We start from the raw sequence: 26,416 nt of genomic DNA on the forward strand, positions 1-26,416 counted from the left end.
AGATGAACCTGAAAGGCTAGGCTGGGTCTGGACACGCACACGAGGGGAAGGGCACTCTCCCAAGGGCACAGTGCGGTGGGAGAGGCCGGAGAGCATGCATGAGCTGGACGGTCGAGGAGGAGTGGGAGTGGGGGAGGGAGAGAAGATATCCATGATAATCGTATGATGAATCATTGCCAGTATTTACTGAGGGCGACTGCACGCCAGGCCCTGCTCTAAGCACCCGTCAGGGGCTAACCCGCTGAAGGGTTCTGAGCAGAAGCGACGGGAAGAGACGGAAGGAGGAGCATGGTGATGAGCGGACACCAGGCTTGGCGCCAGGAGCTGGACTCTCGCTGCGCTGCTGCTTGGTCAGAACCCCAGGAGGCAGCAGAGAAGGATTCTTAATCTCTAAACACAAGCATCCTAAGAAGAGAGGTTCCTCTACAATGATCGGTCACCCTCGGGACCACCCAAATTGGGAAAAGAATGGTGCGGAACTGGTTTCTCGTCTTGGATTTACTGGGAATTATGAAAGCAGAAAGTTATCTGGTGAATTTGGGAGCCGGGGACAAGCTGGTTTATAACCAAGTCGCAAGTAGTCAGCAGAGAATCTGCACCACCTCTACTGAGTCCTGGCTTTTAGTGACTCAGAAATCAGTTCAGAAAGGACTATGTCTCCCAAGAGGGAGTGGAAGGTGACGCACCTGTGCGAGAGGATGATCTTCTTCATGTTGTCGGCCATGAGGAAGTTGTAGAAGCGCCGGCACTGGTCCCACTGCATGAAGGTTTCCTGCGCCCTGGAGGAGCACAAGGGGAGTGAGGGGCTGCATCCTGGAGAGGACGTGGTGGCAGCGGCTCTTGTCACTGGAGAACGCTGGCTCCCTACGGCGGAAAAGGGGACTTCCGCGATACCCAAACTATCTGTAGAGAAACCTCTGGAGACATCAAAACTGCACTGCTGAATGTGAGGCCCCAGACAGAGCTCTCCAGGGCCACAGGCTGTTGGTGACACTCCCGACAGCCTCTTCCAGCACCATGGCCCCTTCTGAGTCACAGAACCTGTCGGTACCAAAGATGCTTCAACTGCCATTTGGACACTTCCCCTATTTCGCTTCCTGCCCTGCAAGCACGTTTTTCCAGTTTAATGAGGGGAATGTGTAAGGGGAGGGTGGGTGTGGAGAGGCACAGTACAGGGAAACAGCTAAAAAAACCTTTGTTGCTGTTTGGTATGAGCCCCAAACACAGCTGCCACGGCGGGGCTCAACTGAAGCAGGAACTTGAACTATGGCCCGTCTGACCCCTCTGGGTATTTTGCCAAACTCTGCACAAGACACTCCTCCATTCCAAGCCTGTTTTCTCAACTATCAACCAGGGGGTTGAACTAGAGAATCCATTTTCACACACCGATTGCTCTACGGCTGAGGAATCTAGACAGTTCTATCACAGGCCTGACAGAGGCCACTCTGGGGGACGTCGGTGGTGTCTTCATTGCTTTGGTTAATGGTGGATGGAATTCTGGAGACAGGGGATTCTCTAGGGAATTCTCTAGGCCAGGAGAGCGGGCCAACTAATGGTGTTAAGAACGGCCTCAGAATTCATAAGGTTTCAAATGCTTAATCAAACCAGAGAGTCAGACTGAGTCTGACCACACACATTTCCAGGGCTGGTGGGCGGCTATTTATGTTGAGGGGACATGTGAAGTCAGCTGGATACCATGTAGTTTCAGGGCATTTGTGTCCCTCCTTCACTGGTTCAGCACATCACGAACGTGAGCCTGTTTAGAGGCAGCAGCTAGACTTTGCTAACTACAGCAAGCGGGCGCTGGCTTCTGAGCCTTGAACTGGCGCTAGCTAGAGGGGAGGTGCGCTAACGGGGAGAGAAGCCAGAGGAAGGGGATGGGTCGCTGACAAGCGGTGCTGCGGACTCAGCTAGGAAGGATTTACCAGAAGCATGGACTCCCAGGCAGACGAGCCCTCCCTGCTCCATGTTGGCATAAAAGAAGCATGGCTGCCATCATCCCAATGCTGAGAAGGCTCATCGCCCTCAAGCCTTGGCAGGAAAAAAAAAGGTTACACTGGTTTAAAGTAAGGCACTGTCCTTCAGTGAGTAGCTCTCGTGAAAATGTTGAGGAGACTGAACCCCGGGCGGCAGCACCAGCACACTCAGGGCGATGGCGTCCCCGACCTGCCTGCCACCTGTTTCCCTGTGCTGGGCCACCGGATCTCAGCCCTAGCGTTGGTTCTCTCTGCTCTAGAGGATGAAGTGCCTCTCTCTCCCCGTTGTAGGAGACTGATGCGACAATTAGTAATTGCAAGTGTGAAGAGCTTTGAGGTCTCAAAGAGGGGCGATATGGACCATGTCTGCAAAATGTATAGCACCTCAGATTATAGTTTCCTCGCTTCTTTATGAAAAAAAAAACCAATATCTTTAAAAAATTAAACTGCAGTTAACATACAATATCATTTGAGTTTCAAGGCAGCAGTTATTCAACATTTATAGACCTTCCTAAGTGATCACCACAATAAATCTAGTAAGCGCCTGTCACCGTGCATAGCTATTATGATACTATTGACAATATTCCCTGTGCCGTACACCATATCCCTGTGACTCGTTTACTTTATAACTCCTATCCCCTTCACCTCTTCTCTCACCCTCTCACCCCTGCCCCTCTGGCAACCATCACTTTACCCCGCAGCTTCTTAAACCTTCTTGGCCTTAGTTCTAACACTTTAGTTCGCCAAATGTGCGATCATGTGCTCTTGTCAACAGCAGATGGCGCTACTGCAGCAAAATGAAATAAAGCCGCTGTCATGAAAGACTGCTGAAAAAAAAATGAAAACAAACTTGTCCTACCATCCTCCTACTTATCAGACTCAGTGCTCTCTAAACACGAAGTCGGTATCCACAGTAATTTCAGGGCAATTGGTTGAGGAAGGGACTCTAGCAATTCCGATTTTATACAAGATAGAAGGCTTGCTGAAAACTGGACCATTCACCAGGTGAGAGCAGATGCAGTGGCAGACCCTGCTCCCTTCAGTCTGATGGCAGGCAGGTCTTTTCCTTACTTGTCTACTATTCCAGTGACTGGGCAGGATGGACCTTTCATTAATTCTGGTTGTATGATGACTATGAATTAGGACTTGAATATTTCTGGTCAAGTCAAGATAAAGGAACGTGTCCTTCTAGCTGGCCCTCTAGAGCACAGAGGGGAGTGAAGGGGACGGTTACCAACAGGAGGACAAGGGGACTAACCTAGTCCTGCCATACTGTAGCTGGAGAGACCGCTGAGGTCCCCAGGCCCAGTAACTGCTAAACGTGGCTAAATATCAGAAGCCGCCTGTGAAATGTGTTCAAATACAGACTCCTGGCCATATGCCCCAGACTGATGAATCAGAATCTCCAGGGGTAGGTCCAAGGAACTGAATCTATTTCTGACATGATCCTCCAAGTGATTCTTAAGGAAGTGAGACAGTCACTAGTTCACCAGGCTGGTCTTTGTGATCCACTGATCTAACCTACTTCTGATTTTATAGTGATTAATTCTGGTGATAATTAATAGTCACTGACTCATTTGCTACATACCTGGCACTGCTTTAAGTAGTTCACACGCATTAACTCTCACGGCCTTCGCAATGGCACTACGAGGCAGGTACCATTTATTATTACTGTCATCCCCATACTGCAGGTGAGGAAAATCCGGCCCTGGCCCTAGAACTCAGGGAAGGCTCCATCCAGGATGTCTTTCGTGCCTACTTTTGGGTCCATTTAAATCCTCCTTTTGGGCCAACTTTAAGTCTCAGGCAGAGGCTGAATTCTGGGCCTGCATTAGCTGTTTGGATGTGCTGGTTTCAAATTCCAGATATTTTTAGAAATAACATAGCTCCATCCATGAGAACATGATGAAATGGGTTTACACTACACCAGGAGAGATACAGGTGAGGCAAAAAGGCGGGATTCGTTAGTAACGATAAGGACTGACTGGCGTCAGACTGGATCAGTGGGGGTGATTTTTTTTTTTTACTTTCTTGTATGATTTTCATTTCTTCAAGAGATCTTTAGTAATTGGTCATACTCATTTGTAATACAAAAGTCAGTATGTAGAGTGAGTACAGAAAGAAATATGAATGCATTTGAAGAATTTGGAAAGGTGTGAAAAGTATACGTGCGTGTGTGTGTGTGTGTGTGTGTGTGTGTGTGTGTGAGGTGACTCTCCAGAGATCTGGGACAACACTGATCCTGAGGGGTACTCAGAGCAGACAGTAATGCCCCCCTAGGACTCATCCTGTGGGGCTCTGTTGCTAGGAGACTAAGGGGCTTATCAGCAGGTCATCTCCTTCACGGTGATGTCTAGGACGCCTAAGAAAGATGAATATTTGAAGCTGAGGGCACAGATTAAGTGATTTCTACAGATCCCGTCCGATGCCATCTGAGACGCAACTCTTGGACAGGTTGGAGAATTTGGGTTCAGAAGTCTCAGCTGCCAGACTCTGGTTTGCCTGTCTCCTGCGTTCTTTCATAAACCCACAGCTGTACAAAGCTCCTGGAGCAGGAGCAGGTTAGGTCCCCTGCAGGGACCCCACAGGGAGATGGCAGATGTAAGGAGACTTCAGCTTACTGAATTACACATCCGATCCCAACATACAGCTGCACACCCCAGGTTTAAGGGGTCTGACAGGACAACTTCAGTGTATGTGGGAGCAAAAGACCCACAAACTTCTGCTCAGTCTGCCACAGCATTTCCTGTGGCCACAGAGCAGCGCCTGGTACGTTGGGGCATCTCAGCAAATGAGTACTTGACTGAAGGACTCTGCAGAAGGAAGAAGTAGGGGCACGGGGTAGGGATCACTCACCTCAGCGCGCTGTACCCCTGGCACACGCTGACACAGCACAGGACCTTTTCTTGGTTTGCTTGAGTCTCCCCCAAGTATTTACACACGATGTTACCACCCAGGCTAAAGCCCACGACGACCAGCTGGGTCAGGGGGTAAGTCTTCTTGATGTAGTTCACCATGGCTCCGAATTCCCAGGTACAACCTGGAGGCAGAGAGGAAGGGCACGCAATCACGCTAGGTGCAATGAAGACTGGAGAAAATGTGAGCTGGAGGGTTGATACTAAGTGGGTGCCAAGACACTAACAGAGAACACTACGTGTGTGTGCGCATGCGCAGCGAGAGACGTACACACAGACAGTTCTCACTGGCTGCCTGGGGAGAAGTTCCCAGATGCCCCAGCACTGGTAGCACCCATGAGGGGAGGTACCACATATCAAGCAGACAGGTGTGCAATGTGCCTTTAAAGGTGGGTTTTAAGAAATGTCTGGATGCTCATGGAAATCAAAAGAAATTCAGGGTGCGCGTGAGTGTGTATGTTCGCACACAGATACAAACAAAAGCAAGAGCAAATCCCTTTGGGATTAGCTTCTTAGGCTACAAAATAGGATGCTGTACCCATGTGTACAATGATTCATGGTGTTAAGAAAAGTACCGAGTGGATGTTATTTACAGGATCTTCTTGTGGGGGAGGGAAGGAAAGACAAACTCAGTCCAGAGGGACGGCCGGGATGCTCTGCAGGATTAGGGTAAAGCGTCCTCAGTGATGTAAGCGCTGGGTGCCAAGGGAAGCAGACCCATTCAGAAATACACAGAAGAGACCCATGAACACAGAAGGTGTTTGGGCCTGGTTTGCCCAGGAGAAATGATCTCCGCGGGTGCCCCCAGGGAAGCTGGTAAAGTCACATTATGCCTCAGCAGCTCTGCCAAGAGGAGGAGGTCAGTGGCTACACGCGGGTGAAGGAATTCATCACAGGCCTTCTAAGGCCCCACCCCAGACTCTGCGGGGAGCCGACCTGAAATAAAACCTCATGGAGAAGTTAGAAGTTTTGGCGAGAAGTGTGCACAGGACAGACTAGCAAGGAGTGAGTGTGGATTTTGCACCTGTTTTTAAAAGTACAGATCTTTGCTTCGGCAGTTACACTTTTGGGGACTTCCTACCACAGATGTGCACAAAGATGCACGAACACGTGTGCAAAGGCGTGTGCAGGAATGTCCGCCGCAGCGCTGTTTGCAACAGCAAAGGATTGGAAACAACTTGAATTTCCACCGATAGAGAACTAGTTAAATTGCTGTGAAAAAGAAGGATGCAGAGTCTGATCTGCTGATCTGGAATGACTCCAAGTCACATTATGGACAGACAAAAACGAAGGGCAGAAGAAGGCAGGCGCCATCTCACCTGCGTGCTTGGTTTTAAAGGGATTATACGTGCGCACATACCTGATTGAATAAGTGCTTAAAAACTGTAGCAGATACTGGTTTTCTGGGGGGTGGGGGAACTTGGGGGTCTGGAGTGAAAGGGAAACAGTTTTGCTCATTGCATATAGACTTTTGCACTGTTTGAATGCTTTTACTACACAGATACACTACTTTTTCAATAAAAATCCAGCCAGTTAAAAAAATCTAGAAGTAAATAATAATAAAGAAAAGAAGACATTTAAATCCTCCTAGACGAGTCCCACCTGTGTTAAAGATACCACACACCAACCTCATGCTGGAGCAGTGGTTTGTGCAGCTCGTTATGGGGACATTGTTTGTCTGCTTAAGAAATAGTACCTAGGGACTTATTTTACATCGTTATTAAAATCTTTAATCCTGCACCATTTCCTTGGGGTTCTGTCAAATTTTGTTCAGCCCTTGGCTAATAATTTCTTTATGTTTTGTTCTAACATTGAATGAGCCTCTGTTGTTACCCACATGAATGGACTACAGGCTGATGGGCTCTGTTCCAGGCTCTGTACTAGAGACTCAAACATAGAGGAAGCAGCAGCTTGAAAGGAACGAAATGACTTGCCCAAGCTCACACAGCGAGTCAGTGGGAGTGTTGGACTTTGGACCCGCTTTGGAACCCCAAAGCCTAAGTCCTTTGCCTTGCACCCCAAACCTACAAGTAAGTAATATTACTGCACGTTTTTTCTTCCCAAATAAGAATCTTACTTTCTCACCATCTGATTCATTTTAGACACATTTATCTTTACTTAGGTTTTAGACTAATGATGTTCAGATGTCACTGAGGCAGTTGCAAAACCTGGATTTGCTATATTGCTGATGGACAATTATAGCTAATTGTGTTGGCACTTTGGGTCTTCGATGTAATTAAATCCAAACACGTCTGATCCGGATAAAGGACCAGCCCTACCTAATGCCAGACAGGCTGCTGGTGTTTTGGGAAGAGCTGCCTCTCTTCCTGGCAAGGGATAGGCAAGGACATGGTGTCTGCCAAGCTCCAAGACCAGCATTCTGGTAGGTGCTGGGTCCTCCTGGGGCCTCCACCTGATGCCAGCTGCCAGACGCCCTCCGTGTCTGGGAGCCCCTCCCTGGGCTATCTCACTAAGAGCTACAGCCATCTGCTTTTTAATACTAGGAGGATTTTAATGAGGTTCTATGTATTTAATCCTCATGGGATTAGCACCAGTAACAAGATTTGGGTCTCTAATCTTGCTGAAGCTTTTTAAAGCCAAGATGAAATATGAGACACTAACCTGGCTTTAGAGAGATGAGAACTATGGGGCCATCTTGGAAAGGAAACCTGCTGAGAACAGGAAAGACCCTTTTCCTCAAATTCCCATCCCTAAACAAAGACAAAACTAAGGCTGCCTGAAAGCTACTATTTCAGAAGCCATTTCCTCCAAATGTCACTAACATGACTAAGCAGGCTCAAATACAGGGACCTGGAGACTGGTGTTCCTTGTGGCTGGAGACTCTGAGTCATCTCCGTATCCTCCACACCAGGCTGGGCCTGACACGTGGTGGGTGTGCCACCAATATTAACTGGGTAAGAAGGAAGTCTGAATCATGTGGAATGAAAGTACCCAGGACCTCAGAAGGTGACTGCATTTGGAGAAAGGATCTTTAAAGGGGTTGTCAGGGTGAGCCCTAATCCAATAGGACTAGTGTCCTCATAAGAAGAGGTGAGTAGTAGGACACAGAGACACAGACTCACAGAGAAACAACTACTCTGTGAAGACATGGCATCTACAAGCCTAGGACAGAAGCTTCAGAAGAAACCAAACCTTCCAACACCTTGATCTTGGACTTCTAGCCTCCAATAACTGTGAAAAAACAAATTTCTGTATTTGAAGCCACCCAGATTATGGTACTTTGTTATGGTAGTCCTAGCAACTGAAGGCAGTTTACAGAGAGTCTGTGTATCTTAGTATTACGCACTGAAATAGCCCCGGGTGAAATGACAGGCCAAGACTCATTCCAAAATAATCTTTGAAAGGGGGAGAAAGAAGGGGTGGTTTGTAGATGAAGCGAGACTGGCCGTAATCTGAGTAATTGTTGAGATTGGATGACAGGTACACAGGGGTTTATTCTGGGTTCATTTTACCTTTCTTTCTATTTTTATATGTTTTGAACATTTCTATAATAAAAAGTAAAAAAAACAAACAAACACCTGAAGAAGAAACAAGGGCTGTGCAAGACCTGTATATATCCTTGGCTCTCAATCCTGGGGGGGAAGCTTAGACGCCCCAGGGGGATTCTAATGCTGCTAACCACTGACCTACATAGAGAGAACTAGAGGTTCTTTATGGGAGAAATACAGGAAGACTTGAAGGAAAACATCATGTTTCTAAATGAGAAAAGTAAACGCTAGAAAAATAAACTTTTCCAAGTTAATTTATATATTGAAACTCCTATTCAAAATTGTGATACACTGTGCTAGAGTTGACCAAAATTGACTTTTCCTCCCCAGGAAGAATGCCTCTCCACCGCCCCCCTCAAAGTTAGCCTTGGCCCTGGACTGTGCTTTGGCCAGTCAACTGTGAGCAGGTGTGGCCTCCCTCATTTCCAGGTGGAAGCTTCAAGAGCCACGCTTCTTCCTCTCTCTGAGGTGGGGAAGCTCCCACTGGTGGCTGCTCTATTACCCTGGGTCCTTGGATGAAGCTGGTGATGCCGGAGACATATGAACACCTAGCCAACCCACGATGGATATGTAGTGTGAGGAAGAAATAAATCTTTGATTTAAAAACCAATGAGATTTGGGGGTTGTTTACAGAGCATAATCTAGTCCATCTTGACTGACAGAGAAATTCAACACAGAATTTGACAAAATCATTCTAAGTTCAACAGAAAGAAAAAAAGGCAGAGAGACAAAAGCACCCTCTGAAGAAGTGACGAGTCAGGTCAGGGTTAATGCTATCAGATATTAGGCCATATCACAAAGCAACGATAATTAAAAATCAATAAGGACATTAGGTATAGCAACAAAAGTCGACCGTCCCCTGAGAGCTTCAGTTCCCGCCCCTAAGCGATGGGGGTGGCTATAGGGCCCATCCGGGTGCCCCACCGCCCCACCATCTCTTGCAGATGGGCATGAATTCTACACTTAGCAGAGGCAGCAGCAGTGCCCTTACAGTGAGAGCAGAGAAAGGGAGAGCGCGCCCGGCCATGCCCCTTGCTCACCGTAGGTGAACATGCGAGGCGAAGTCAGTTCAATGTTGGGCAGGGCGCCCAGGTGGTTGAGCACGGCGCAACGGTAGCCGTTTTTCTGGGCATAGTCGACGAAGGTTCGGATGTACTGCTTCTCACTGTGGTTGGCAATCCCGGGGCAGATGGCCATGGTGATGTCACCTACAGGGGAAGAGAGACCCCGGTATATCCGACACACAGTGACACTATAAATGGACACGGTGACACTTCACCGGCTTAGAAAACAAGAGGAGGAAGTTCAACATACATCTTTTCACTCGATTCTCTGCGAAAGATCAGCTTTCCCTTCTAGCTGGAGCTGTCTATCTATTAGTAACTCTCAAACTTTTTATGGGGAAGGGTCATTTTTTAAAATTTCCAACTGTCATGGGCAGATACTTTTGAAAAATACCCTAAAAATTAATTAAAAAAAAAGAAATTAAAAAAATATAAATCTCAACTTTTTATTATTAGATTCAATAGATATAAAACTATTCTGTTAAACTGCTATACAAGTTTCTAAACATGACTCTTAATTTCTGTATGAAATTTTGCATGAAAGGACAAACGGGTGAACAGAAAAAGTAACAGTCATGTTTGCACAGACTTCTTTGATTCAGCCATTTTACTTGCAGGTACACTTGTGCACATGCAGAACAATACGGTATAGATTGTAATGGCAAAAGATCAAACACAACCCAATGTCCAGAAATAGGGGTCTAGTTAAATAAATTATTGCACATCCAAGTGATGAAATATTAGGTAGCCCTTAAAAATAATGAGACATCTTGTCTACGGCCATGCTACCCTGAACATGCCCGATCCCATCTGATCTCAGAAGCTAAGCAGGGTCTGGCCTGGTTAGTGCTTGGATGGGAAACCATTTAGGAAGACCGGGTGCTGTAGGCATTAAACAAACAAACAAATAAATAAATAAATAAAGAGACATCTTTATATATACGAATATGGCAAGCTCTCCAAAACATATTAAGTGAAAAAAAGCAAGGTGCACAAAAGGGTTATAATACGCTGCCGTTTGTGTGGATACACATCTATGTGTATAAAAGCATCGACTAATTATGGAATCATACCCAAGAAACCTATTAGTGGGTACCTGGGGAGGGAGGTGGGTGGGGGTAGGGGTAGGGGACTGAGACTTTCCCTGTGTACCCTTCAGCATCCTTTGATTTTTTCTGACATGAGCATGAATTACCTACTTGAAAATACGAATACATATTTTTCCTTTAAAAGGAAAGCGGTGTTTAGGTTATTAAATCTAATCATAAATTTTCCTTCCAAAAGTTAAGAGAAAAACAATTTAAAAATTCTTACGCAATATGCATAAAGAACCTTTAAAATTTTATAAACCTAGTAATTCCAATTCTTGGAATCTTGCCTCAAATGTTATGATTAAGGATGCTCATCATAGAATTAACCATAGTAGCAAAATTGTAAACAAGCTAAACACCCGACCATAGAAGAATGATTAAATTATAGTATGACCATATTGTAGGCTATTAACCAATCATTAACAGTATGTTTTTGAAGACTTTTAGACATTCAGTGACATGGGGGAATATTTATAATGTAATGTATAATAATTCAAATTTTAGAAAAAGAATGTATAGAACAGGAAGTAAATGGAAGAAAATATCAACAGTAGTATGCTGGGTGATAGGATTACATGTGATTTTTATTTTCTTTTCATAATATTTCTGTATTATCTAAACTATCTAAAATGGGTATTTATTCCTTTTGTAGAAAAAAATTTTAAAAAAATAATAAAAGGAAAAAGGGCTGTTTTTCTTAAGAGTATTTCTTGGATGCAAATACTGCCTTCCCCAGACCCGGCTTTCTCAACACTTTCTGGAGACAGGGGTGATAGAAAGACATGAACGAGTAAAACAAAGATTAAATTAAAATTTGTGCTTTAATGGTAGAAGTAAGAGCGTTAGAAACAAGAGAGCAAAACATGTAACTGGAAAACAGAACAAAACGCGCAACTGGGAAACTTATTTTTGTAGCTGTTTACTATCTGTCTGCTGTCAGGCATTCTAGCAGACAGATACTAAACAGCTACACAAATAAGTTTAGAGAGTGGCAGGTGCCATCAAGAACTAAAGCGGGAAGACATGAAGGATTTACTGGAAAGAAACAGTCATCAAGGGAAGCAGAAACTGTCCCTCTGAGGAGGTGACATCCAAGACCAGAATGGCAAGGAGGAGGCAGCCACGTGAAAGTCTGGGGATGAGCATTCCAGACAGAGGGAACATAAATTAAACCTTCATCGCTAGAAGTTCTATTACTTTAAGTAACTGAGGGCTATGACATGTTTACTGGAATCCACTCATACATATTTATTGAGCTCCTATTTAAAAAAAAAAGAGAGAACAACAAACTAGGTGCCTTTGCATACTACGCAACTCAAAAGACATGTTCTCTTCTGGTCCGGACGGCATTTAAAAGGGTGCTGCCATCTAAATCCATTTCCTCCAAGTCCTCATTGTGAAGCATTTTATGATGTGTCTATTGTGCAGGCTGGACAGAGCAATGGAAATGCTAGTTGCTTCTGAGAAATAGGTGTCTCAGACCCCTGCCCGATAAATACGACTTTGATGTGCCTTTTTCTCCATGGAAACCTAAGCAGAGGGTACCTGAGAGCCTTTGTTATCTGCTGTTATGCAACAAACAAAACCAGCATATATAGTACTGGGCTTTGGTTTCCTCATCGGTAACATAGGGATCATGAGGCATTGCTTTTATGAGGATTACATGAGAAAACAGTAAATATAAAGCATGGAAGACAGTCTGGCTTTTGTTACTGTCATCAAACTTGAGGCCTGGTCCTGGGCTCCAAGTTCTCCCTCATCCCCTTACACCCAGCTTCTGCCTTTCAAGAGCATTAAAAACTGTACTCAACACCACCTTCTACAGAGCCGTACGTGGCAACTGGCAGGCACATGCTGGAGCTAATCCTTGCCAGTTGCTCATAAGTGATGGGTCTCAACAGAGTTCCTACCACCCCTGACATGATGGATGGTAAGAGTTGGTGGCACGAGCAAGTACACTGTGCTCCCTCACTGACTAGTGCTCCTTCTCCAAGTGATGGCCCAATCATACGACCTATACTCACTCACCTCCAATGCAATGCTCAGCCAAGGGCTCAAAGAGATCGAAGGTTGAAGTGGCTCCATCAGACATGGTGATGAACTTCCGGTGCCCATATGGGTGTGGCGACCTCACCCTTCCCATCTTCCCATACAAGGCTGTTTGAATGTGTCCACTTTTCCCCCAGATCAACGGCGGAATGTATCTAAGACAGAAGGAAACGAGAAGTCAATTTTCTCCACATTCCTTGAATAATGCTCTGCAGAAGCTTTGAGCAAAGGTCTTTCGATCTATTTAAGTTGTTTCCTGACAAATTCTGTACACTAAGCATTAATGAGATTTATTTTAACCTTATATCCATGCCATGATTTACCTCCTTCCCCCATTTATTAATACAGCCTGCAACAGATTAGCTTTAGAAATTGACCAGGGCATGCTTATATAGACAGGATTTCAAATTTAGGGTGTTAAGCAACTCAACATGGGTCATTCCTATAATGTAGAATAAAAATAAGCAAGTAACATTCGAACACATGCTATTTAACAAGGGTTAGCCTCATTATCAGATGAGCTAATGCACATAAAACAGCTAGCACAGTGCCCTCGCTCATTAAAGGCTCACTTCTTCGCCTTCCCTGTATTAGGCAGTCCATGGCTGCAGTGGTTACTCCATTCACCAAATCTGCTGCTCTCTGTCACATGGGAAGGGCTGCAAACTTCTGTAAGAGCCTTTATGTGCCTTGTGCGTGTGTGTGTTTGGGGTGGGGAGCACTGTGTGCCGAAGAGAATGTGCTGGAAGGACAGAGCAATGTCAATATTTGTTGGATTATTGAAGGATAAAGGCTTGTTAGTCTAAGCAAGGCATGACACACCCTAACAACTGTGCTTCGTGAAAACACGGAGTGACTGGTCCTTGGTAGAAAACTGAAAAACCACAAACTAGTTAGTTACTGGGAAAACAAGGTGCTCCAAGTTACAATTACAAAATGATTATAGTTCACAACCACAGTGCAAGATGATCCCATTTACTGAAACTGCTGTTGGTTTCTCTTCTGCAGCTTTGACTCCAAGCGTGCTGGCTAGCCAGGGTTTGTGTTCTATAGAAACTAGAGTCATATAATATAAAATGGTAATGACATCAATCTTTCATCATTGTAGCGTATCCATGTGGTGAGCATTTTATTAATAGTCATGCCATTCATTTCTATCAGACCAGATGATTCTAGAAGCCCTTCTTAAATTAAGCCAGGTTTATTATTTTATTATTATTATTATTTTTTTTTTGGTAATTCATTAGATCTACACAAACTTAAGAGAAGTGAGGTTATCACCTTAAGCAAGCCAGTTCCCAGACAAGCTACCTCTGTGGTGGTTTGTCTGAAAATATAGCTGCCACATTCTACCTATTCCTGTCCCCATAAGCCATTTGTCCCTTTTAGAGCTGGATACCTCTCCACACCCGATGAATGTAGGCTGGTCTGTGACTTGTTTGGGAAGGTAGAATGTGCTGGAAGGAATGCTGTGTATATCTGGGCCTAGCCCTTCAGAAGCCCGGAAGCCCAGTGGCTTCCGCTTGTACCTCCTGGACCTGGTGCCACACTGTGAAGAGGCCGGGGCTTGACTGCCCAGTGAGGAGAGAAACGGAACGAGCCTAGAGGACGAGCCTGGAACTGAGAGCTATCTGTGCATTTAAAATTTTATGGGACCGCTAAGTTGCCTCCAAAAGATGGACCAATTTATGTTCCCACCAATTATGCACGAGAGGGCCTGTCTTCTTCACCTTCAACAATGGCAAGTGTTATCAATCTTTTGCATTTTGGTCATTTTGATAGATAGAAAATGGGCATTTCATTTAAACTTATTTAAGGATGATCCGATCTATGGTTAAAAAAAAAATTTCTTAGTTAAATTTGTATTCCCCTGATTTATATGTTTATTAATCATTTGCATTTCTTTTCTGCGAATTGTGTGTCTGTTTTTCTTTTGTCCATTTTTCTATTATAATTTTCTTTCCCCTTTTGATTTCTAGGTATCATCTTTATCACTCCTACATTAAGTCATTATGTGTTGCAAAGGTTTTAGCCCAGTCTATTGTATATTTTAATTTTATCTTTTATTTTATATAACTTTTATATTTGTGTTTAAATTTGTTAGTTTTTTTTTTTTAGTAAAACCTTTGTTTAGCATTTTGTTTTAAAAAGAGTTATTGTAACACCCGATTATAAATACATTCTCTAATATTTCCTTCTATTACTCCATAGCTTTAAAAAATGTATTACCCTGAAATCCACCTATTTTTCCACATGATATGATCCAATTCATTTTTTCTTAACGGTTAGCTAATTGTCCTTACATCATAAATTGCCCGCCGTTTCCCTACCGATAACTGTCATTTTAAATAAACACTAAGTTCTCGATTATTTAGACTTGTTTCTATTTCCTATTCTGGTTCAATCTACTTGCTCATTCTTGTACACTATGACACTGCTTTAACTAATGTAGCTGTATGAAATATTTTGAGAGTTGCTAGTGCAGGCCTCCTCCACTCCTCTTTTCCAAAACTTTGACAGATTTTTGGCATTTTATTTTCCAGAGGAAGCATAGAAACAGCTTTTTTGATGAAAATCTTGGGATTTTTCATTAGAAACACACCAATCTTATATTTTCCCTTGGGGAGAACTGCCATCTGTACAAGTTTGACTTGTTCCATTCAAAAACATGGTGTATCTCTCCATTATTCAGGTATTTATGTCCCACAGTAAAACTTTATAGCTTGCTTCTTGTTTCAATATTCAGTTTTTACTACACTAATTTGCATACACTTCTACATTCATTTTTTTTTTAAGCTATTCTTAGAATTAGTATCTGGGCATGTTTATTCCTAGCTCCTTGAAAGCAGAAGCAATGTCTTCCAGTTTACTAACCCGCAGGGTATTTTGTCCAGTGTTAGTAAATGCTCGTTGCTATGAAAGCAGCTAGACCACAATAAAATATAAAGGCCAACCTGTCCTTATCTTCTGAACCTTGAACCTATTTATAATCAACATCTGGCGACACTAACAGAATTGCCCATGGGAAAGACCTCAAGGGGAAATCTGGACCTCCCACCTGCCATGACCAAACATACACTGGCTCTGGGCAGAGACTTTGCATAAAGAAGGACAGATGGTTGTCGGGCTGTTTAAAAGACAGTTGGGAAAAAAGGTGACTCATGCTCATCTTTGCCCTAAATCTGTGAGTGACCAGTTCCTTCAACGGGACCTGGGTCCCTTGGTTTTAGATTAAACCACTTTCCAGCTGTTGAACCCAGACTTAGCTATTATTCCCTTCGCTTCTCTCCAGTACCTCCCCACCAAGTCGCACAAGTCAGTGCACAGAAGGAAATGCTTAGAGGCTCAGCCTGAGACTGAGTCTCCCACCCCTAGCAAGTCCTTTCCAGTGAACCAAATGCCCATCGGCAGCTACTCCTCGGCACTTGAAATGTGTTTCGAACAGGATGCTTTGGTTAAAAAACGAAACCCAACTCTGACTAACTTAAGAGGGATGCTGAGTGGGGTTTTGATTTGCATTTTCCTAGTGATTAATGATATTAAACATCTCTACTATTTTGACCCTAGGTCATTTCCTTCTATGCTATCTCTACTTCCACCTCTATCTCTAATATTAAACATAATTTTAAAAATTAATTAGTTGATAAATATATATTATCAGTCTCTTGTTCATTTCACAATGGCTATTAGTGGTAGAATCGAATCAGAATAAAGTTGGCAACAGTTAAAACTGCCGGTGGTAAAATTTAGTATTGTCTAAAAACTGACAGAAGAATCCAGTTTTCAAAGAGGCACATGGACTTCCAAAATTTAACCTAGAGAAACGAACTTGGTGGAAATAACTGCCACAGCAGAACTTACTACAGCAAAAGCAATGGTCAGAATATGGAATACGGACCAATAACTGATTCCAGGCTTTGTAGTAAGATCTAAATGCAAAACAAATCCAATGAAGGTAAGATTTAAGTATTGCATAAAAAATTCACCACAGAACTGAATCGGCTCAAGAATTTCTTCCAGAAAATCTTTTGTCAAAGAAAACTCTTTAATGTCAGCATAACTCTGAAGAGTGGGAAGTGGGGTCAGAAAGAATGGAACTGGGGAGACTTCCATGGCTGAGACGTTCCAGTGTGGCACAGTGCGTAACGGGGAGTGTTAAGGACCGAATGTTGTGCCCCCCCGAGTTCACATGTTGAACCTCTATTCCAGTGTGATGGTATTGGAGGTGGCACCTTAGGAAGGTGATTAGGGTTAGATGAGGTCATGAATGGGGAGCCAAGATGAGCCTGGTGCCTTTAGAAGAAGAGGAAGACGAGCTCTCTCTCTGCCCCGTGAGGACAGAGCAACAACATGGCCACCTGCAAGCCGGGAACAGGGCCCTCGCCAGGGCCCTCATCTGCTGGCACCTCAGTCTTGCACTTTCCAGCCTCCAGGACTGAGAAAGACAAACACTTCTTGTTTAAGCCACCCAGCCTCTGGCATTTTGTTGCAGCAGCCCGAGGGAGTCTGGGGTCTCTGGGAGCGGGACGTTTCCCAGCACCCAAGGACTGGGCTGGTCATGTCTCTCACTTGGGCTTCACAACGACTCTGAACAACGGTAAACCTCCCATTCTACAGGTGAGAAAAAAAGAGTCTGGACTTGCCTGGTGTCACAAAGTCAGGACTTGAGGACAGGTCTCTGGGTTCTGTCCAGAGCTTTTCTTACTATGCCACACTCAAGACTTTCATCAGGTCTCTCGACTAGAAGTTAAAATAACAAACCTCTTTGTGCCTATTTTTTCCTGTCTGATCAACTGTCAGAATGCTACATTAAATTCTCTTTCTCCAAACTGATCATTGAAGTTGCTGGAACTTCTTTCTGGTGTTCCTCACATACATTAAACAAAAAAATGTTAATTAGATTTTACTTGTTTCTGTGCAATTGTAACCAACTTCTGGAAATTAGTGTAGTTTTTCTTGCAGGAGACCCATTTGAAGGTAATTAATGAGAATGTTCACGTTTGATTGCTCCTGTGATGAGGCCAGAATTTAATAAAGTCACACTGACTATGTGTCCCCAAGATAATGAGAGCCCGGAGAGTGACGACAGTGAGAGCGAGAGGATGGAGGTGCTTCTGGAAAGGAGAGAGGTTTCTGATTCAGGGAGGGCTTTTTATCCTACTTTAATGAGTGAGAATAAACTAACCAGGACGGGCACAGGGGAAGGGCGGCACTGGGAGCAAAGCTTCTGGCAGCTCCAGGAGTCAGAAAACTGAGCTCCAGGCGTGTGTGTGTGCGTGTGCGTGTTTAGGGGGACATTTTGTAGATACTCATCCTGGATTCTGACCTGCCAGAGCCTCCCCTCCACTGGCCTCGAATCCAGGACTCCTGCTGCTCCCACTCCACAGAACCCTACCGTTCCCCCATGGCCTCTCTCCCCGTCTCCAGCCTGACGGACCTGAAGCCTGCCCTGCTCTGCCCAACTTCTCCACTGTGTCACAGCCCTCTGGAAGCACCCCTTCTTTTCAGGGAGCCAGATGTGGAGTGGCCCCTGCACCATGTCACCCCAGACCTGCTGAGGGGCAAGGCTGAGGCTGGGAAATGGCTTCAGCATTCACTTCGGGAACACATATCTTGGGTCTTTCATCTCAAATGGCAAGTGGCATATTCAGCTTCCCAAACACCCATTAATAGGCGCATCAGAAATATGCTGTGAACACAGCATATTCCCCACTGGAGGCGAATACTTCTTCACAGTGTCACACATTACATTTTCACTGTTGTTGCTACATGTTCTATTCCTGAATTGCAGGCTTATGCACGAAAAAACTCCAATGCAGAGACTGTTTTGTTTTTGCCTGAAATGACCAAAAGCGGCCATAAGAGAGAGAGGAAATATCTTCTGTTCCTGTAACTGGTTTGTAAATACAGGACAGAGGCCACCGTGCGTGAGCCGGCAGCTCTATGACCCATTGTGCAAGCTATAAAACCTGAATGTTAGTGAGAACAGGCACAAGAGTGAGTTACAATAAAACCTCTTAAAAAGAAACTACACTTTTTTTTTTGCTCTAAGGAAAAATAAACTCAATTTTGAGGTTCAGAGAAAACCGGTTAAAACCCCTAGAATTACATTCACATGTTAAATGTATCTGATCCCATTATCTTCCTGTCCTACAAACGGCGTTCAGGACAGGTCAGGCTTCCCCATGTACAGACGGAGGCACAGCCCTGTCTCCCCCTATCCGGCCCTGGTTTTGACACTATGCTTTACGTGGGCTTGGGGTTTATGAAGAGGCTCCAGGGTTCCACCCGACAAATGGCCATCCATTCAATAACTAGTCCGGCAAAGAGCCAAATGTTAGTTACCAAGCTGAGAATGCGTCGCAGGTCCTGGAGTCCAGCACCGAGGTGCTAAATGCAAAGCTCCCACACTCGGTCCGCTTGCCCAGACTGTTCGCAGAAGACACTGCTCCCTGGTCTCACCTTTCCTATTGCTGAATTATGGACGTGAAAACACACTGCCTGTGCTGAGCAAACAGGACGTAGGCTGACGCACAGCACACGGAATACTTTTGTTTCGTCCCTGTCTCCGCCACTCACCTCCTCCTGTCTGGAGGACACACACACAGATGTCAACGGTCCGTCCGCTCTTCCTCCCACCCAGGATTGCCTTTTCACTGCTTCTCAGCCCAAAATCACCTCAAAAATCTCTGCTGGGAGTGGGGAGGAGGGAGGACGAGAGCGGAAAAATCACATCATATCTGCCACGATTCTTAGTGAGGGGAAGCTGGACTATCTAAATGTGAAGTTCCTGCGTTATCTGCACGGACTGCCCTTCAAAAACACTTGTAATCGAGAGATGATGATGAGAATTAAGATGCTGACATTCAACATGAGCACATGTCTTTCTCTGATGTGCATGAAAGAATCCAGGAAATGGCAAGCGATGACATTATAAAAAACATGGGTTCTTAAAATATTTAATTAAAAATACATTTCTTCTGTTAGTATATGTATATCCTTACTAATAACCCACACTCAAAAGCTGACTCCATTCCTGTTCCCAGGGAGTTCACAATCCTGAGAAAGAGATAAGAAGGAAATTTTATAATGCTCTTTAGGGCTCAAGAGCCTGGAAGAAATGAGCTTGCATTGGAAAACCCGCCATTGTAAACATGTTGATTCTCCCTAAATTATCTATAAATTTAACAGATACACAGTAAATATAACAGGATGTTTATACGTGGATTTGAACAAGCATTATAAAGTTCATAGGAAAAAATGAACCAGCTATAACAGCTAAGAAAAATATGAAAAAGAAGAGCAGTGAGAGGGTACTGGCACCACCCCCACGATAAAACATATTAAAAAGCCACCAATCTGCTGGTGGTATCTGTATTCAGGATTATCAACAGATCGGAGCAGACTGAAATATGCCTACGTATATCCAGGAAACTTAGTATGAGAAAAAGGTGGCATTTCGATAAATGGGGTAAAGATGGATTAACCATTAAAAGGTGTTAGACAAAGAGTAGCATCTAGAGAAATATTAAGTTGGAGCCACACTTCCCATCAAGATAAATTCCAGAGGGATCGAACACTTCAAAATAGAAAACAAAACCATGCATGTGGTAGAAGAAAGTTTAGTTTTTAGTTTTTGTTTTTGTTTTTTTTTTTTTACATATAATTCTGCAACAAAGGAGACCTTTTTACGGAAAACAGAAATCCCAGAAGCCATATAAGAAATGATTGAAAGATTTGACTATGCAAACATTAAAAAAAAAATCTGCATGGCAAATACCACTATAGGCAAAGTCAAAAGACAAATGACAACTGGGAACAATTATTTGCAATTCATAGCAGAAGGGCTGATTTTCTTAGCACATAAAGGGATCTCTCAAATGGTTAGGAAGAAGACTAACGACCATTAGAGAAAGGGGCAGGGGTACCAAAAAGAATATAAAAATACCTCTTAGATGTGAAAATGATGAACAGTCTCTTTCATAAGAGATATACAAATTAAAATCGCAGCAAGGAAAAACTTTTTACCTATCAGATTGGCAAATACCAAAAAGTAGGAGAACCCCTGATATTGGCAAGGTTTTTAAGAAACAGATATGCTCATATAGTACTTGCTGAGATAGTTTGAGGGCATTAGCTAATACGATTTCACATGCACACCCCCTGACCCTGTACTTCCACTTCCAGTTTATCCTCCACTGACATGTGTGCGTGATATAAACACAAAATTAGCTATTAAAGCATTGTGAAAGCAAAACGTCAGAAATAAATAAAACCTCCACCTAGGAAACTGGGTAAACAAATGATGGTCCACGATGGAACACCAAGCAGCCAAGACATAAATGGAGGAAATTCTTTCTACACTCAGATGGAAGGATCAGTGATATTGTGTGAAGAAAAGCAAGGTGCAGAAGAATATACAGTACACCACTATCTGTGCAAAGGGGAAGAAGTGTGCATGTGTAACTGCTGTCTTCGCATTAAATATGTCTGGAAAAATAATCAAGAAACTGGAAACACGGGTGTAAGGGAACTGGATGGTGGCTGAGAGAGTCTTAATGTCAGTGTTATTACCTGTTGTTTTTTAAAAATAAATATAAGTTTCAAAGGAGGTGAGGATGCTTCTGATATGTATAACTATTATAAATTTATGGCAAGGGCAACACTGAAGGAGAAAATAAGGTGACACGACCTCGATGAGAGAATTATGGGGAAACGTGACCACCGCTTCTTGAGCAAGGCGAGCCTTGAACAGAAGTGTGGAAGGAAATGATGCAGCTGCCCCGGAGCTTTCAGTAACAGGAACAGTTCCAAAAAGCTGAAAGAAGTCACTGTTGATGGCTGGGGCTTAGCCCTGTTGAAATGTCAGCCCTCTCCTGTGGCATGAGAACACAGAAAAATACTTCCTCAAACAGTCAACAATTCCGCCCTTGTGAAAACTCAATCAGCTTGGGCATCAAACTTTCATTCTCGTTCACGTAATGACAGCATTGCAAAACCACACAGATAAGTACGTTCTACAAAGTTCTGCTAAAGCAAAGTCCATCTCTCTTTACATAGGAAGGACAAATGCAAAAGACAGTGGCTAGTATTAGTGCACATACTTATTATTAGCAATAAACCACATATGACTTTCAAAACTATAAAGGATGACATGTATGTTCAGAGTCCTCTTAATTTTATTTCATAGGAATTTGAAATTAGGAGAAATCTGGGCTAGGGTTTCAGAAGCTTTCAGTCTGAAGTTTCGGATCCTGCACTTACGGCATAGCTAAGGGACATTTCTCTGATAATTTCTTCCCTTCTACTTTTTCTAGCTTCTTTCTGAAATTACCATTATTTGGATGCTGGATTTCTTAGACTGATTCTCTAATTTCTCTCCCACTTTGCATCTTTGTCTTCTTATTCTACTTTCTGGAAGGGTGCCTCGATTTTATTTTGTAATCCGTCTATTAATCTTCTTCATTTCTCCTCCAAAAGCTCCTCCTCTTCTCTGAATGTTCCAATTTCACAGTCCCGTCTTCCAGCCACATGGGTGCATATCTTCTCCCTGACTATGCTCATTACAGGTTTTCTTACCTAAGTTTACTTTGGCTCATTTTACCGTGTTTCCTCCACTTCTTTTCTTTTCTTTCATTGCTGTGTATCTTTGTCTTTCGTGTCTGAGGGTTTCCTCAAACGTCCCGGGACTCCTGGTTCGCTGCTCCTATTGCAGTGTAAGGTATTAAAAAGCTGATGCAGAGTCATCTGTCCTACCTAGGCAGGGCCTGTCAACCTGTGGGTTCCAGCCATTCTCTTAGAGGACCCCCAAATAACAGTGTCTCTGGGACTTTTCTCTTGGGTTGGTCAGTTTCCCTAGAGGGGAAACCCTCCCCCACGTCCTTGGGGGACCTGGTTGTGCTTAGGACCTTCCGTGGGTAGACTATGGTTTGGTGCCTCACTCCCACCCCCACTCTGCCCGTCTCCTGCCAGAGCAAACAGGCAGTTTCCTGGCTGTGTGAGATGGGGAGCAGATTGGGGAACTTTCCACCAATCTTCATGTTTTTAGACGTATTCCACACTCCATCTTCAGAGGCAGCTGGTGTCTCTGATTCCTCAGCCTTCAAATCTGCCTCCTTCTGGTAGCCCCGCCTCCCTCCTACAGGCTTAGGAGTCTGCTTTCTCTGGTCTTCAAGTCGGTGTCCGCTTGACCATCGCTTCCCACTCATCTGCTCTTATCTCCTCTCCTATTTTCTACGTTCTTGAGAATTTGTACCCTTCTCATCCTTTATTATCATTTTAGTGGAGATTCGGGATGGAATAAAGAAAAAAATACGTTCTCTCTGCCACTTTTAATCAAGTCTTTTAGCTTTTATCTTTGTTTAAACGATTTCTTTGGGTTAACTAGTGGTAGAATCAACACTTTTACTCCTTTATTTATAATCTGTGTATTCATGTATTCACTCATTAAACATTTATTGAGCACCTACTATGTGCAAGACACTATACTGGGCAGTGAGGACACGCAGTGCAGGGAAAACCATGGGGTCAAAGAGACCAGGGACCAATCTCAGTTCTGACAGTTCTGTGACTTTGGGCAAATCAATTCACCTTGCTGAGCTGTCTTTACTTATTAGTTACAAACTGGAGAGTAGAAGTGGGGCAAGGAATAACACCTGCTGCATAGTCTTGTTCTGAAGATTAAAGAAAATATATTGAAATCATTGAACTCAGTGCCTGAATCATCATAGGCATTCAAGAAGTGATAGTATTTGTTGTTTTTGCTGTTATTGTTTTTTTGTTAATAGTACGTTATTTCACAGTTTATCATGGGATATAGAGTAATACATAATTTTAATGCAAATGAATGTAACTTGTATCATGGAAGTCCCAGACACTATAAGGCAACCAAGAAGGGAACCTCTCGCTCTGAGTGTGGGGGAAGATGCTCGGTAGGCCTCCTCAAAGAGGTGACATCTTGTTCTCTAAATCAGAAGGCTGTTTAAAGGTATGAAAGGACATCAGGTAGACAGAATAGCAGATGTAAGACGCTGGCAAGAGAGAACACGTGGTCTCAGGACATGTGGGGTAACCTGATGTGTTCAGAAGCAAGGGCTGATGCTGGGCCTCACCCTACGGGCATGCTACAAGCCCCTTAAAGCAGGGGCATGGCATGATCAAATCTGTGGTTTAGAAGATGAGACAAATTAGAAAGGACAGAGGATAGAGGTACAGCCAGGACATCAGGCCAAGCAAGAGCTGATGATGTCCTGAACTGAAGCGGAGCCAATGTGGTGGTGAGGAGAGACAGACTGAGGGGGGTCAGCGAGCGGGGCTGAATCCCTCTCTGTGGTCGCCATTATTCTCCCCCATGTAGACGCAGGATGTGTCTGCACTTCAGAAGTTAGGCATGGCCGTTAGTCTTGCTTCATCCAATGAAACAGGGAAAAAAATAAATGACGAGTCACTTCTTGGTAGCGGCCTTTAAGAGCCAGTGTGTGAGTTGTCTCATCCCTATTCCTGTCTTGCTGGTGACCACAAAAGCAGATACTGAAATGATACCTCCATCAGCTAAGGTCCTGGTGGGACCACAATCAGCAGAACCTTCCAGTCAATTAAAGCAAACACATAGCATGAGTGAGAAAAAAAAAATGTTTGTGGTTTTAAGACGCCGAGGTTTAGGGGTAATTAGTTAGCACAGCTTAAACTAGCCTACCTTGACTAAAACCACATCCCACCAGATTTCATATCAATAATACTACCAGATTTTCCTTTGAGTATCAAACAACATTTCATTTTTAAAAGTTTCATTGTTACCAAGGCTGTGAATATTATTTGGTGTTTATTACTAGTATTTCCTCTTGTGGGAATTATCTAGTCCTATCCTTCACCCACTTAGCCCCCTAGGTCTTACTGATGTGCAAATATACTTGTAAGAACTCAGCGTACATTATATGCCCTTTGTCATTTACACAACTGATCTAGCTAATGATATCCATATAAAAATGGCGGTAAACATAGCAGCATTGCTTAGGAAAGTCTCACACATGCCAAGCATCCTATAAATCATTTCACACGCTGTTTTTATCCTCATACCAAACCTGTGAAATAAGTACTACTATCCCCACTTTACAAATGAGGAAAACTGACTCACCGAGGTGAGGTGACCTGGGCAGGAGGAGGCAGAGCTGGCATCTGAGCCCAGGTCGTTCTCACAGCAGAACCTGGGTCCAGATCCCCTCTCCGCAGTGTGAAGGGGCCTCTGCACGCTCCTTCTCAATCTTGGGAAAAACCTTCATCCAACTTGGGTTTCTCCTCTAGTTTCCTATGTTTTTTCCTTCCTTTCTCAGCTTTTGTTTTGTCACCCTACTACTAAAAGCTCGTTCTCAACACTTAATCACGTTGGTTTCTACCCAAACCACCTACAGACATCAGTGTGCACTGACTCTGTGCAAAGCAGCAGCCATAGAGAATACAGAGAATTTAAGGCAGTGTCTGTCCTTACGCCCCTCAGAATGCAGTTGGCCGGTGAAGAGACATAGGAGACACAGGAGGTATGGTTATATCCTGTCAAGTGGGAACCAAAGGGATAGGAGGCGGGTAAAGGTTAGAGAATGCTGGAGGAGCTAGGAAGTGAGGCCGCCTTGAGGATGGAGAGGATTTTGATGAACAGAGAAGGTAGAAATATGAGAAAAAGGATTATATGTATGTGGGAGAGGTGAGCATGGCACGCAGACGATGAATAGACTGGAAGAACGGGTTACTGAATATTAATTGACTGACTTATATATACACACGTATTTATTTATTCACCAAGAAGAACCTTGCTTAATGAAGTACTGAGGAAAGAGGAGTCTGCGCTATGACGGCTTGGCAGATTTCAAATTTTAAAGCATATATGGCGTTTCTCAGTTCACATTAATAAGGAATTACTGGTTCACACTTTTGTGGTCTGGCTGGAAACACGAGTTCAGGGTCTCGCCAGCAGGAAGATTTGGTGCTGCGTGTCACAGGAAAGTCAGGCCGGTTGTGGCGATGGCATTAGTACCCGGGGAAATGTGGAAAAATACACAACCTGCTGCTTCCCAGACCTGTTCCTGCCATGAGGCCACAGGTGGTTCTGGATGAGCCACTGACCTCCAGGTGAGGCGGTTTCCCAAATGCTTCAGATTACAGACTCTTTCAATGGCCACCTCCAAAGTTAAGCTGTCTGGCTTGATGTCACGTGCCCACGCCAACCTACCGCCATCGCTCTATGATTAGAAGCTGACAATGGGTGGAGATTTAGGGTGGTTCACAAGCCACCACAGACTGAATCATTTCCATGGCTCACGATGACACAGCACCACAGGCAGCCACCTGGGGCAGATGCAGAGCCCTGAGGAGCACACGGCCCTGGGTAGAGGGCACTGCTCAGCCTAGCAGACAGTCATTTGGGTGGCAATAGGGATGGCATCGCATATGGTCATATGAAAAAAATCAATTCACTAAGGATTACAGCTTTCTGTATCAGTAACAATTTCTCTTCCCAGAATTTTGTGGAGAGGCGGATTTCCTTACAAACCCAGGAAAACGCTTCCCTCGAGTAAATATTATTATATCACCTAGTAGATTCTGATCCCCAAGCCAGTCCCGCCAACAGACTCCTTTTGCACAGAAGGTGATCTCGAGGCTGAGGAAAAGGACCTCGCTCCCAAAGTCAGTCGCTTCCTGAAATGCAGCAGTCAGCCCTTAACCCTCCACACTGCGGGACGGCAACGTGGCCCTGACAGTTTAGAAATCGGACTTGTCCACCCTCCAGAATGCACTTTCAAAGTCCATTTACTGTCTTAA

General features: G+C 44.1%; 1 protein-coding gene and 1 pseudogene across 1 annotated transcript in view; one reads left to right on the forward strand and one right to left on the reverse strand.

Moving 5' to 3' along the window:
• The window catches only part of ABHD2 (abhydrolase domain containing 2), a 63,267-nt gene that overhangs the window by 13,134 nt on the left and 23,717 nt on the right, over positions 1-26,416 (reverse strand). The window contains exons 4-7 of the mRNA XM_011379664.2: positions 12,584-12,759; positions 9,441-9,608; positions 4,833-5,016; positions 687-779 (exon numbers count right to left, since the gene is read on the reverse strand). Coding sequence (XP_011377966.1) covers positions 687-779; positions 4,833-5,016; positions 9,441-9,608; positions 12,584-12,759 — 621 coding nt within the window. The remainder of the gene's footprint in view (positions 1-686; positions 780-4,832; positions 5,017-9,440; positions 9,609-12,583; positions 12,760-26,416) is intronic.
• On the forward strand, positions 10,237-10,355 carry LOC111731388 (annotated as a pseudogene).

This window comes from Pteropus vampyrus, unplaced genomic scaffold (genome assembly GCF_000151845.1).
Source record: "Pteropus vampyrus isolate Shadow unplaced genomic scaffold, Pvam_2.0 Scaffold368, whole genome shotgun sequence".
NCBI lineage: Eukaryota > Metazoa > Chordata > Mammalia > Chiroptera > Pteropodidae > Pteropus > Pteropus vampyrus.